At 39.5% G+C, this 14,225-nt stretch overlaps 1 protein-coding gene across 6 annotated transcripts in view; it reads left to right on the top strand.

Moving 5' to 3' along the window:
* Positions 1-12,169, top strand: part of SLC12A8 (solute carrier family 12 member 8) — a 159,700-nt gene extending 147,531 nt beyond the window's left edge. For all 6 annotated transcript variants that reach the window (XM_024577885.4, XM_024577886.2, XM_024577887.2 and 3 more), the window contains 4 exons: positions 1,460-1,557; positions 2,112-2,229; positions 8,382-8,442; positions 11,699-12,169. In XM_024577885.4, the coding sequence (XP_024433653.2) occupies positions 1,460-1,557; positions 2,112-2,229; positions 8,382-8,442; positions 11,699-11,861 (440 nt within the window). In that variant the 3' untranslated portion in view covers positions 11,862-12,169. The remainder of the gene's footprint in view (positions 1-1,459; positions 1,558-2,111; positions 2,230-8,381; positions 8,443-11,698) is intronic.
* Positions 12,170-14,225: the final 2,056 nt, after the last annotated feature.

Raw genomic sequence — 14,225 nt, 5'->3', positions numbered from 1 at the left:
CATGTGTCAGATGCTGTCGGAAAGGTGGAGTAGGATGAGGACTTAGAGTTGACCATTGAATTTGAAAAGATCAAGTCATTGGCAACTTTAAGAAGAGTAGTTTTGTGGAATGTTACAATCTTGTGAGTGGGTTGAGGAAATAATGGGAGGTAAAGAATGTGTAGGCTACTCATGGCCATCATAAAGAAATCAACAAACAACAAGTGCTGGTGAGGATGTGGAGAAAAGGGAACTCTAGTGCACAGTTGGTGGAAATGCAGACTGGTGCAGACACTGTGGAAAACAGTATGGAATTTCCTCAGAAAGCTAAAAATGGAACTGCCTTTTGACCCAGCAATTCCACTGCTGGGATCATACTTGAAGAACCCTGAAACACCAATCCAAAAGAATCTATGCACCCCAGTGTTCATAGCAGCACAATTTACAATAGCCAAGTGCTGGAAGCAACCTAAGTGCCCATCAGTAAATGAATGGATAAAAAAAAACATGGTACATTTACACGATGGAATACTACACAGCAGAGACAAAGAAGGAGCTCCTTCCCTTTGCGATGGTGTGGATGGAACTGGAGAGCATTATACTAAGTGGAATAAGCCAGGCAGTGAGGGACAAATACCATATGATCTCACCTATAAGTGGAATCTAATCAACAAAACAAACAAGCAGCAAATATAACCAGAGACATTGAAATTAAGAACAAACTGACAGTAACCAGAGGGGAGGTGGGAGGGGACAAGGTGGGGAAAAGGGGGAAGGGTTTTCAGGGACATCTATAAAGGACACATGGACAAAACCAAAGCGGGGTAGGATCAAGTGTGGCAAGTGGGGATGGCTGGGGTGGGGGGAAAATGGAGACAATTGTACTTGAACAACAATTTTAAAAAGTTAAAAGAAAAAAATTAAAAAAAATAATTCCTGAAGGATAAAAAAATGAAGAAGAATGTGTAGGCTATTCTTTTGAGGAGTTTTTCTGTATGGAAGACAAAGAAATAGGGGTTGACCAGAAGGCATTTGTTTAGGTGGGAGAAATTGCAGCATAAAATATATGTATCTCATGGGAATGATTCAGTATAGGATGGAAAAATCAATGATGCAGAAGCAAAATCCCTGAGCAGGGCCCAAATGGAAGGATGGGCCTTACATAGGAGCCAGGACTGTTCATCCACTGGGAAAAGAGGGAAGGCAGAAGAGAGGGTTCAGATGCAAATGGGTTGGTAGATTTGGTGATGAGAGAATATGAAAGTTCTCCTTTGAGAGGAAAAATTGTAAACTTGTTACATCAGAGAGCAGGAGAATGAGTTGACTAAGACCACAAGGAAGTTAATGGTTGAAGTAAGTGGAAGTTATCTTTTAGGTGAGTTACAAAATTGGAGAAGAGCTCATAGGTATTTGGTAATAAAAATAGAAGACGATTTGATAACAAATTGGTAACCAAGGATTTGGCTCATTTATTTTTTAGATTTCTTCCTGAAGCACAGGTTCCAGGAAGAAGACATCCGGAGGAGACCTACATCTGTGTATGCTCGCATGTGCAATCCCTGGGTCTCCCTGCTGGGGGTGAGTAGCTTCATTTTGATCTCTGTTGTCCGTGAGACATAATTCAGGTGGAGATATGTGTTACCGCAGGGTTGTGGCTGTGGGGAGGAAGAGGAGGGTCTTAATTAACTAGCAGCAATGTGATTTAACTCCCTGTCACACTGGAATTTAGATGAGACTACATATGGAAGATTACATTTGGTGCACCACTTATGTCAGTGGTTTACTTGTAAAATAATTGATCATCTCTGATAACCTCTGGGTTACTAAATTTCTAGGTATACCAAATTAGAATCATTTCACTTTGTTTCTTCTAGGGAGGAGTAGGACAAGGAGCTACGATAGAATATCCACTTGTTGATAGTTTTGATTAGAGGGTGCTTTCAGAGGGTATCTTCTCGAGTATCTGGTTAAGTGAGGTATCTTGAATTATGAGTGAACTCCAATTAAGCAGACTTTTACAGTGATCAGTGGTTGATGAGAGGGACTATTGTTTCTTAAGGCAGGAGCCTTGTGGTTTGCTTACCATGTGATGAGCCATCAGGTGACTTGCCTTTCCTACTCTGTTTCCACAGGCTGTTGGGTCCCTCGTCATCATGTTTGTGATCCAGTGGGTCTATACCTTGGTTGACATGTGTGTTGCTGCGGTTGTGTATTTCTACATTGGTTGGACCAGTCCAGGGCTTCACCTTGGTGAGCAGCAGAGCCATTTTGCTACCACCTCCTTCCTACTCTTTTAGCATCCACCAAAGAAATGTGTTTTCAGCATCTATTAAATGCCAACACTGGCTCAGATATGATTCCTATTTTCAAGTAGCTTATAGTCTAGGAGGAAAAATATGATATGCACATAAATGATAACAAATTAAAAAATAACTTGTGAGATTTGCCAAACATGTAGAAGTAAAACAAATGACCACAATAGCACAGGGGCCAGGAGGGAAGAAATGGAAATACACTTTTTAAGTTTCTGATACTCTATGGGAAGTACTATTGTATAATATCATGTAGTGGGAGACTGTGATAAGTTAAGAATGTGTACTACAAACTCTAAAGCAACTATTAAAAATAGCAAAGAGTTGCCCTGGCCAGTGTGGCTCAGTTGATTGGGTGTTGTCTCATAAATCGAAAGGTCGCAAGTTCGATTCCAAGTTGGGGCACATGCCTAGGTTTAGGGTTTGATCTCAGGTCTGGGGTGTGTGTGAGAGGCCGCCCATCCATGTTTCTCTTTTGCTTCGATGTTTTTCTCCCTCTCTCACTCTCCCTTCCTTCCTCCCTCTCTAAAATCAATGAACATGTCCTCAGGTGAAGATTAAAAATAGAGAGTATAGCTAGTGAACCAATCAAGGAGACAAAATTAAATTTAAAAAATGCTCAAATCAAAATAAAGCAGAAAAAAAGGAAAAGATAATAAAGGGCATATGGAGAAAACAAAAAGAGATAACAAGGCAGTTTATATAAACTTGGCCATATCAATAATCACACTAAAAATAAATGGTCTACCACTCCCAGTAGTGGTTGAAACATTGAGTATGTCAGATCAAATAAAAAAGAATGATACAACTATATTCTACCTGTAAAAAACCTGCTTTAAATATAAAGACACAAAATAAATTGAAAGTAAAAGGATGGGGAAAGATATGATAACATGAGTCAAAACAAAGCTGGAGTGATGGTATTAATATCAAGCAAAGTAGATTTTAGAAAAAGAATATTACTAGGGAAGAAGAGGGCTATTTCATAAAGATAAAAAAAATTACCAAGAAGATGTAATAAACCTTAACATTTATATACTTAAAAACAGAGCTTTGAAATATATGAAGCAAAACCAGGTATAACTGTAACAAGAAATAGAAAAGTCCATAATTGTAGTCAGAGATTTCAACACCTCTCTCTCAATAATGATAAAACAAGTAGGCATAAAATTGGTAAGACTTTAGAAGACTTGAATAACATTATCAACAAACCTGGGTAAACTAAGATGTATATAACATTACACCTAACAACAGCAGAATATATGTTCATTTTAAGTTCATTTTAGGACATAAAAAGTCTCAGTATGTCTATTTAAAGGTATTCAAGTCAATTCAAAAACAAAGTATGTTCTTTGATGAAAGGGGAAGTAAATTGGAAATAAATAACAGAAAGATACCTGGGAAATCCGCAAATGTTTAGAAACTAAAGAACACTAAATAACACTAAATGACTAAGAACACTAAACAATGCTAAATTAACTAAAGAAATGAAATAACTCATGGCTCAAAGAAGAAATAAAAAGTAAAATTTCAAAGTATTTCAAACTGAATGAAAATGAAAATATAACATAAAAATTATAGGATGCAGCTAACTAGGTACTTATGAGGTAGTTTATAGCATCAAATGTATATATTAGAAAAGAAGAAATGCCCCAAATCAATGACCCCAGCTTCCAATGTAAGAAACTCAAGAAAGAAGAACAAATTAAATCCAAATAAGAGAAACAGTGAAATAATGAAGATCAAAATAGAAATCAGTAATATATAAAACAAGAAAAAAGTAGAAAATGGCAATGAAACAAGAAGCTGGTTATGTGAGATCAATAACATTGACAAACTTTTAGCCAGACTGATCAGAAGGGAAGGAGAGAAGGTAAGAATGACCAATGTCAAGAGTGAGGGAGATGACATTGCTAGAGAGTGTACAGATATTAAAAGGGAAATAAAGAAGTATTTTAAACAACTTTATGTCAATAAATTTGATAACTTGGACAAATTCCTTGAAAGATACAAATTATTAAAGTTCACTCTAGAAGGAAGATAGGGCTATTTAAGTTCTATTAAAGAAATTACACTTGTGTCCTGGCTGGTGTGGCTCAGTGGATTGAGCCCGGGCCTGTGAACCAAAGGATTGCTGGTTCGATCGTGCCTGGGTTGCAGGCCAGGTCCCCAGTTGGGGGCACATGAGGGGCAACTATACATTGACATTTCTCTCCTTCTCTTCCTCCTTCCCTTCCCCTCTCTCTAAATAAATAAATAAAATCTTTAAAAAAAAATTACACTTGTCATTAAAACCTTCCCATGAAGAAAACTCTAGGACCTGATGGCTTCACCAATGAAATCTACCAAACACTTAAGGAAGAAAGAATATAAATCCTATACAAACTCTTTGGAAATCTACACACTAATATATCTCATAAACATAGATACAAAAATTCATAACAAAATTTTACCAAGTGAAATAGAAAATATAAAAAGGGTAATACATCAAAACCAAGTAAGTTTATCTCAGGAATTCAAGGTTGGTTTAACATTCTGAATTACTCCATGTAAATCACCATATTTACAGACTAACGGAGGAAAACTAAAACATTTCTGAGAAGAAATTAAAGAAATAATGAAGAGATATACTATGTTTATGAATTGGAAGATTCAATATTCTTAAGAAATCATTTCTTCCCAAATTGTTCTATCGATTCGACACAATCTCAATCAAAATCTCTGTTACCTCTTTTTATGGACATTGGCAAGCAGACTCTAAAATATGTGGAAGTGCAAAGGACCTAGGATAGCCCCACCAACTTTGTAAAAGAAGAACAGTTGGAAGACTTACACTACCTGATTTCAAGACTGATTATAAAGCTAAGGTAATCAAGACAGCATAGTATTGAAATGAAGGTAGACAAATAAGTCAGTGGAGTAGGAAGGCCAGAAATTCATCCATATGTATGTGGTCAGTTGATTTTCAAACAAGGTGCAAAAGCAATTCAGTGAAGGAAAAAAAATCTTTCTAGAAAATGGTTCTAAAACAATCAGATATCCATATGCAAAAAGTAAACTTTAATCTACATATCAAACAATGTAAAAATAACTCAAAATAAATCCTAGAACTTAATGTAAAACATAAAACTATAAAATTTTAAAAGAAAGGAAAAAATACCTTTCTGAATCTGAATGAGAGGCAAAGATTTAGATACAACACCAAAAGCAGGAAAAAAGTCGATTAATTGGACTTCCTCAAATTAAGGGCTCCGATCTTCCAAACACACAGGTAAAAGAATGCAAAGGCAAGCCACAGGCTGTGAGAAAATGTTAGCAAATCATATATCTGGGAAAGGACTTGTATCTAGAATATACAAAAACTCTCAAAACTGAATAATAAGAAGACAAAGAAAAAGATTTAAAAAATGGGCAAAAGTTTTAAATAGATTTCACCAAAGAGCATGTATGGATGGCAAATAAGCAACTGAAAAGGTGTTCAACATGCTTAGTCATTAGGAAATGCAAATTAAAAACACAATATAATACTACTCTACTCCAGTTAGAGGGATGGGATTAAAATTTAACATACTGATCATGCGAAGTGTTGGCAAGGCTGCAGAACAACTAGAACTGCTATGTACTGCTGGTGGGAATAAAATAATACAACACTGTGTAAGACAGTTTGGCAGTTTATTAAAAGTTAAACTTGTACCTGCCATGTGAACTAGCCAATGTACTCCTAGGTATTTCCCCAAGAGCACTGAAAGTATACAAAAACACCTAATATTCACAGCAGCTTAATTTGTAATAGCCAAAACTGGAAACCTTATGAATGTCCACCAATAGATGACTATGAATAAATTGTAGTACAGCTATATAATGGAATACTCAGCAATAAAAAGAACATGCAATAACATGGGTGAATCTCACATAATTATGCTGAGTGAAAGAAGCCAGACAAAAAGAGTATTAGTGTATTATTTTATATATATAATATAAAGTTACTAAAAATGCAAACTAACCTATAATGAAAGCAGATCATTGGTTGCCTTTAGATGGGGCTGGGGATGGCTTGAGGACCCTTTTGGAGGTGGTAGATGTGTTCGTGATCTTGCTTGTGATGGTGGCTTCACAGTGTACTCCACGTGTCAACACTTACTAAATGGTACACTTGAAACACATGTAGTTTGTTGTAGAAATGGACTCTGAAGTTGTTTTAATCAGGTATGTTAAGACACACAGACACAGAAATGATTGTCACGGGGGAATGAGTTTACATTCGCAGATCCCTAGAAACGGAGGCACAGCATGCATGCCAAGTGGGTCACATGAGGGAGGACCAGGGCTGGTCATGAGGGAGAGGGAGAGGGAGGACCATGGCTCAGAGCTTTTATTAGGTTTTTTTATTGGGAAGGAATGGGTGAGCCAGGTAGGTAGCTGAGCAAGTTTAGGATTAGGTAGTTTGAATAATTTCAGTGGGCTCTGAGTTATAGGGCTGGTCCCTAGTTGCCCGGTACCTGGCCCTAGTGTGATTTAGGGCAGGGGCGTATTGACTCGGTGTGCGAGAACTTGACAAGGGAGATGGTTGAGGGTGTGGGCTCTGGTTTGGCTGGTTTGTGTATCGAAGTTTTGCTCACAGGGGAGTTTGTTGCTATCTCTAGGAATTAGCACCTCTAGGATCAAGGCCCCAAATGCCAGAATATCAAGAATATAGAAAGTAAGAAATTATCAATACTTTGTTTATTGTATGTCAGTTATTTCTCAATAATAAAGCTGTTAAAAAATACACTGTTGGGAGAGGTGGTGGGGTTGAGCAAAAAAGGATAAGAAAAAAAGAAAGAACTCACTGATGCAGAAAAAAATAAAATAAATTCACGAGCCCTTTTCAGCAAAATTCTGTGATGCCCCAGTTGAAAATAAAGCCATTAGTTTTAAGTCCTAACTAAATCAGATAAACCATAACAATCCAGGCAAACTGAAGAAAAAATTATTCATAATAAGAATAATGTGGCGTACACTTTTGAAAGAAATGCACTTTATAAACTTAGTCACATGCACATTAAGAATAATGCTTTGGAGGACTTCTGATCAAGATGGCGGAGTAAGAGAGGGAATAGCAAATTCCAGAAAGAAGACATGCCCACTCTAAGGCCCTCAGGGGAAACCTATGATGAAAACTTAGGTCTCTCAGTCAGGATCCTTCAAAAGACCCCCTCCTCTGTGAAACCTCCCTGTGATGGTTAACATTTTGTGTCAACTTGGCTGGGCCACAAGGTACCCAGATTAAAGATTATTTGTGGGTGTGTCTGTGAGGGTGTTTTCTTTTAATTTTTAAAAATGTATCGATTTTAGAGAGAGAGAGAAGGGTGGGGGAAAGAGAGAAAAACATTGATTTGTTGTCCCATTTATTTTTGCATTTATTTATTTCTTTTCATGTATGTATGTGTCCTGACCTGGATCAAACTATATATATAAAGTTATATATACATATAATTTGTTATATGAGATTTTTTAAAAACCCACACTGCAGGAGGGATGAGGTGCTTTGTTTTAGAGTTGATTAGCCCTATTCTAATCAGTGTGTCTGTGTCAACAACAATCTCACTTCAAACTTCAGCTCTAACATTTCTACATGTTGAGCTATTTGATTCACTCACACCTGTGGAAAACTTTCTGAGTGCCAGTTCCTGTGGGTGTTGTACTGTGAGTAAGATGAGAAAGACATTCTTCCTATCCTTACAGAGCATATGGTCTAGTAGGGGATTATATAGGACCTATTTGACACATAGTTTGAATCTAAGAAAAAAATATTATCAAAATTTTTTAAATTCCTAGGACTGAAGTTAACAAGTCATTTACTTTTTCTCTGTTTCTTTCTTGGGATTTTGGAATTTAGAAATAAATTTTGGGAAACCACATATGGCTACGAAGTCCTTAGCAGGCTGCTGTTAGGGAATATTTCAATGAATATGGTTTGGTTAGACTTAAAAAGGAAAAAAATGTGTTGATTTAATGTGTGTGTCAGGGAATGTACATTCTATTAAAACTAGGGTTCTAGATGCATACCTAGAGTCTTCATCAGTGTTTATGTATGTGTCTTCCCTGCAGGATCAGCCTCCGACTTCAGCTTTTTCAGGTGGATGAGGTCTCTTCTGATCCCCTCTTGCAGGTCAGTGCCAACTGAGGGCCAGGACCAGGGCAGATGAGTGTCCCTTGGTCCTGGGAGGTGCTATGCATGTGCCATTCCTTGCTGTGCTTGGGTGAATTGTGGTGTGGGAACCTGACAGCTGAGAACCTCAAGGAGACTCAGAGCTTGCTCCTCACTGCCCTGCACCACCCAGGCCCTAGGCTCAGCTCATCAGAAGTGTCCTCTGACTCATGTCCTCTTGCCTTCTTATCTCCAGGAATCATGAACAGAGGCCTTATTTAGAATCTGATTGCTGGGTGATAAGTCAAGAGAGCTACTCCCAGTGAGTTCAGTCTAAGACACACCAGCATCGATATGCCATCACATACAAGATTAGGGCCCAAAGGCTCCTGTCCTTCCATCTTAAGTCAGAGATGGTTGACGTGACTGTGTTGGTGAAAGTAAAGATGCCAAGTACAGAAACAGGTAGAACAGAGATCCCAGAGGACTTCTGTGAGACCTCCATGTTCAAATACACAGGGAAACAGACTTCCCTGAGAAACAGGAGAAGGCCTCACAGAGAAGGGAAGATTTCATGAGTGCCTTAATCTCCTTCCTCCTTCTCCACCCTTCTGGAGACAGTGCTTCCCCACCTTTGGAGGCCTCGGGACCCTGGGAAATTACTTCCCTTCTCCCTCGATATCAGTGAGGAGCCAAAGCTGCCATCTCGGAAAATCCAGGCAGAACCCAACCGAGGGCTTATTTGGCTTCATTTGGTTGTTTTGTTTTTGAAACTCTAGATGTCTGGGTTGTACTTGCCAATATCTTCACCTTCCATGTCCAGACATTGCTAATGGATTAGGAAGCCCTTTCCCTTTGGTCCCAGAATCCTTTTCCCCCCATTTCTTATTGTGATACAATACATGTAGCATAAAATGTATCATCTTACCATTTTTCAGTGTCCACTTCGGTGGTATTAAGTACGTGTGTATTGTTGTGCAGCCATCACCACCATGAATCTCCAGAACTCTTCGTCTGGCAAAAACAGAAGCACTTTATCTATTAAACAGTAATGCCTTCTTTCTCCCTTATAAGAATCCTTTTTAACACAAGTCTTTATAAGCACTACCAATTTGTTTCAGATTGCACAAGAAATGAAACCTTGGTGCTAGAGCCAGGGATGATGAAGAAATAGGAGCAGGGCCTATGGAAACCAACAGGGAAAACGCTGGGAGGGAGGGCGGTGTGTGGAGCTTTTCCCTGTCATCTGCTGGAAGCTGGGCTAAATGCTGTGTGGGGCTATAGGAGGGGTGGGGTCACCTCTCTGCCTCTCTTCCGGTCTGTGGCGCCAGGTCGGGTGACCCAGGTCACAACACTTCTACACTGATCTCTTTTCCCCGTCATGTGGTCCCGAGGAAAAGTAGAGTGTAAGTGGAAATAGCTTGTGTGTGTAGGATGCCTACAGACCTGGACCTGGAGGTGATGACTGGTTAAGAGTGTTTGGCCCTATCTGATTTGCAGGAATATTTTTAGGCATTTGCAGTTTCAAAGCCTCCACATGGCTGTGAGAGGTCACTACTCTTTATGCTGCCCTCTGAGTTCCCAGAATTTTGCCTCTGAGGTCACAGTAGTGCTGTGTAGAAAGAAAAATGTATTAGGAAGAGATATTCTTAGAAAAGGACAATACTTTGGTTGGGATAGAACCCAGCCCACACTATTCATAGCTCTGTGGGCCTGTGATGTGGGCGATAGAGGCTTCAGCTAAGCCTCAGCATCAAACTTCCGGTCTCACCATGGCTCCTGGATGTTTTGTGATATTTATTTAGGAAGGTAAAAGGACCAAGAAATGGTGATTTATCTAAAAGTAGAAATTGCCAGCTGTGTGTTTTTATTTTGTAGTTTTGAGAGTATTTTTTTTTTAATAACTGTAGACCGAGATGCTCTTCAAACCAAAGAAAAATAATACAGTGGGGGTGTTTGGGCAACGGAGTTTGGTTACTTGCTCTCTTATACCTACAATTCCCAGAGTTATGTAAAATTTAGCCTGACCTTGAGAATGCATTCTTTATTGAAGTCCTAGCAACGGCCCAGATGAGAATTCTTAGACCATTTTAGATTAGAAAGTGAAGTATATTATTTACCAGAACTCAGAAGAATGCTATTGTTTCACCTTAAAAAAAGAAAGCATTAATGAAAAAATGCATTAGCAAAAACACTTATATGGTTGTTGGTATGGCATTGTTGTCACTTTTCAGCCTTACTTCTAGAAGATTCAGTCTTTCTAGAAGTCAATTCATTTCTCAGAAAACGTCAACCTTCCTCATTCAGATCTGTTCTCCTCAGTGGCTGCGAGGCCTTAGTTGTGTGATCTGAGTTTCTGTAGCAGCACTTTTTTGCCAGAGTCAGTTGAAGCTTTCTGCTTAAGTTCTAAAGATTTAAACATTAGATTTCTACCTTTGAAAATGTTTTGCAACTATCAGATATATTCCTTATTTATACAGCTGAACATTCCTACTCATAAGTAGATGATTCATTTCGAGTAGAATCTCTAAGCGGCAACTCCTGTATAAGTCACCGCAAGGGCCTCGGCGCAGGAGGTGGGAGGTTTTCTGAGGCCACTGGGCCGGTTGGAGGCAGAGCGGTGACGGCGTCCGGCCGCTGTAGGTACCTGACTGCCGTCTGATCTTCCCTTGTTCCTTTCTGCCTCTGGCACTTTCCTCATGTTTGCCTAACATTTTTCTTTACCAGTTTATTCCAACTCCAACTGTATGTAGACACTTCAGTGCAATCTGTATTGGGACTTGTTCCTGACTCAGGCAAAATTGGGGTCGAAGCCTTTGTGGTTTACCTTGTAGCTGCTTGTTACATCAGCCTTGGCTCAGGAGGTCATTCCTCATTCAGCTTCCTTTTCCACAAACCAAGGAGAACGTTTCTCTCTCTACTCTTCTCACTTTTTCAGCCTCTCCATTCCATTATCTCATTTGACAAAAAAAGCAAAGAAATGCTGTAGAGCCCCAACATGGTACTATTTGGATATTTATTTTGTACAGTTTTACACATTTCTGCTAAAGAAAGGTAAATGTCATTCTTCCCTTATTTTATTTGATACTTATTTCTCATACTTTGTCCATAAACTATTGTACATAAAGATTTCAAAGTTATGTTTTTTAAATACAGGTTCAATAATAAGCACAATGATGTTTTTGCAAATAATTTTTCTATCCCAGAGAAGACTCATCTTTACTGTTTAGGTCTTGCTCTTTCCTTCTGACTGTCCTCTGTGTCTCTCTCACCAAAGGAGCTTGCGATGCCCCCAAGAACAGATCATTTTGGCGCCGTCCCTGGCTCGGGTTGACATGGAGATGACCCAGCTCACCCAAGAGAACGCAGACTTCGCCACTCGCGATCGCTACCACCACTCCTCCCTAGTGAGTCGAGAACAGCTGATGCCTCAGTACTAGGCAGCCCGGGGACCCTCCTCTCTTGGAGCTGTCTAGTGCACAGGAGACTCAAACCCCAGAGCCTTTGTGGAACTGGTTCTCCTCAGTAAGAAACTCAAAGACCTGTCGTCCCACTGCCATTTTGGATGGAAATCTGCATTCTGGTCTGGAGCACCACATCCAAACAGGCCAGCCCCTGGAATAGCAGTGGCTCTGAAATGCACACCCGGTCGGGAGAGCTCCGTGTGGACACTAAGACTTGCAGGTGTGCAGAACCAGACCAGACTGCTTGTACCGAGGGTGACAATAAATGGTTATTTAAATTTTTATTTTATTATTTATATTTTATTGATTATGCTATTACAGTTTTCCCAGTTTTCCCCCTTTATCCCCCCTCCACCCTGCACCCCCCAACCCTCCAGCATGCCCACCCTTAGTTGATGTCCATGAGTTGTACATGTAAGTTCTTTGAGTCCTCTGTTTCCTATACCATTTTTATCTCTCCCCATCTATTTTATGCCTACCAATTATGCTTCTTCTTCCATGTACCTTTCCCCCCTTATTATTCCCCTCCCCTCCCTACTGAAAATCCTCCATGTGATGTCCATTTCTCTGATTCTGTTCCTGTTCTAGTTGTTTGCTTAGTTTTTGTTTTTGTTGTTTTTCTTTCTTTTATTTTTTAAGGTTTGGTTGTTAATAACTGTGAGTTTGTTTTCATTTTACTGTTCATATTTTTTATCTTCCTTTTCTTAGATTAGTCCCTTTAACATTTCATATAATAATGGCTTGGTGATGATGAACTCCTTTAACTTGACCTTATCTGGGAAGCACTTTATCTGCCCTTCCATTTTAAACAAAAGCTTTGCTGGATAGAGTAATCTTGGATGTAGGTCTTTGACTTTCATGACTTGGAATACTTCTTGCCAGCCCCTTCTTGCCTGTAAGGTCTCTTTTGAGAAATCAGCTGACAGTCTTATGGGAACTCCTTTGTAGGTAACTCTTTCCTTTCCTCTTGCTGCTTTTAAGATTGTCTCTTTGTCTTTCATCTTGGGTAACTTAATGATGGTGTGCCTTGGTGTGTTCCTCTTTGGGTCCAACTTCTTTGGGACTCTCTGGGTTTCCTGGACTTCCTGGAAGTCTATTTCTTTCACCATACTGGGGAAGTCTTCCTTCATTATTTGTTCAAATAAGTTTTCAATTTCTTGCTCTTGTTCTTCTTCTTCTGGTACCCCTATAATTCAGATATTGGAACATTTCAAGTTGTCAAAGAAGTTCAAAGTCTCTCTTCACTTTTTTGAGTTCTTGTTTCTTCATTCTGTTCTGGTTGGATGTTTATTTCTTCCTTTTATTCCAAATCATTGATTTGAGTTCTGGTTTCCTTCCTGTCATTGTTGTTTCCCTGAATATTTTGCTGTATTTCATTTTGGGTATCTTTCATTTGTCTTTTCATTTTTTGACCAAGCTCAATCAGATATGTGAGCATTTTGATTACCAGGGCTTTAAATTCTCCATCAGGTAGGTTGTCTATCTCCTCATTGTTTAGCTCTCTTTCTGAAGTTTTGCTCTGTTCTTTCATTCTGGCCATATTTCTTTTTTCAGGGCCCCTGTTAAGTTGTAAGGGGGCGGGGCCTTAGGTTGTCACCAGGGCAGGGCAACCCTCCTTGCTGCACTTCAGCGCTGCTTGTGGGGGAGGGGCCAGAGAGGGAACAGTGCAGCTCACCTGCTCATCTCTAGCCCACTTTCCAACAAACTCTCATGTGAGACTGGGAGTTTCTCCCACTGCCCCAATAGCAGTAGCCCACAGCCACTTCTGAGTCTCAGTTTCTGCTTAAGTCAACCCCTCCCACGCAGCCTGCCACCTCGCCTCAGCCAGCCCCACCTGCACCGTCCACTGCCTCACCGAGGTTTTTCTCCATCAACTGCCTTACCGATCTGGTCGTTCAGTTCAACTGTTTCTTTAATTCTGTGGTTGTCGGAGTTCCATGCAGTTTGATTTTCTGGCACTTCTGGTTGCTTATTGATTTTAGATTGGTTGTTATCCTCCTTTTGTTGTGCGAGGAAGAGAAGGCTTTCTACCTATGCCTCCATCTTGGCCAGAACCTATTATTTGCTTTTTGAATAAATAATACACCCACATGGTTTCAAACTCCAAAGTATAATCATGTATACGCACACACACCTATAAGTGAAGAGCCTCCCTCCCATCCTAGTGTCCCCATCTGCTCAGTTCCCATTCCCCATCCCAAAGGTAACCACCCTGTTTTTATATATGCTTCCAGCCTTTCCTTTTTAAAATTTTTTCCCTAAATTTTTATTTATTGATTTGAGAGTGATCAATTTTTGTTGTTCCACTTATTTATGCATTCATCGGTTGACTCTTGTATG

This window comes from Desmodus rotundus, chromosome 2 (assembly GCF_022682495.2).
Source record: "Desmodus rotundus isolate HL8 chromosome 2, HLdesRot8A.1, whole genome shotgun sequence".
In the NCBI taxonomy this organism is placed as follows: Eukaryota; Metazoa; Chordata; class Mammalia; order Chiroptera; family Phyllostomidae; genus Desmodus; species Desmodus rotundus.
The sequence above is the reverse complement of the archived record's forward strand: the minus strand, read 5'-3'. Positions and strand labels throughout refer to the sequence as shown.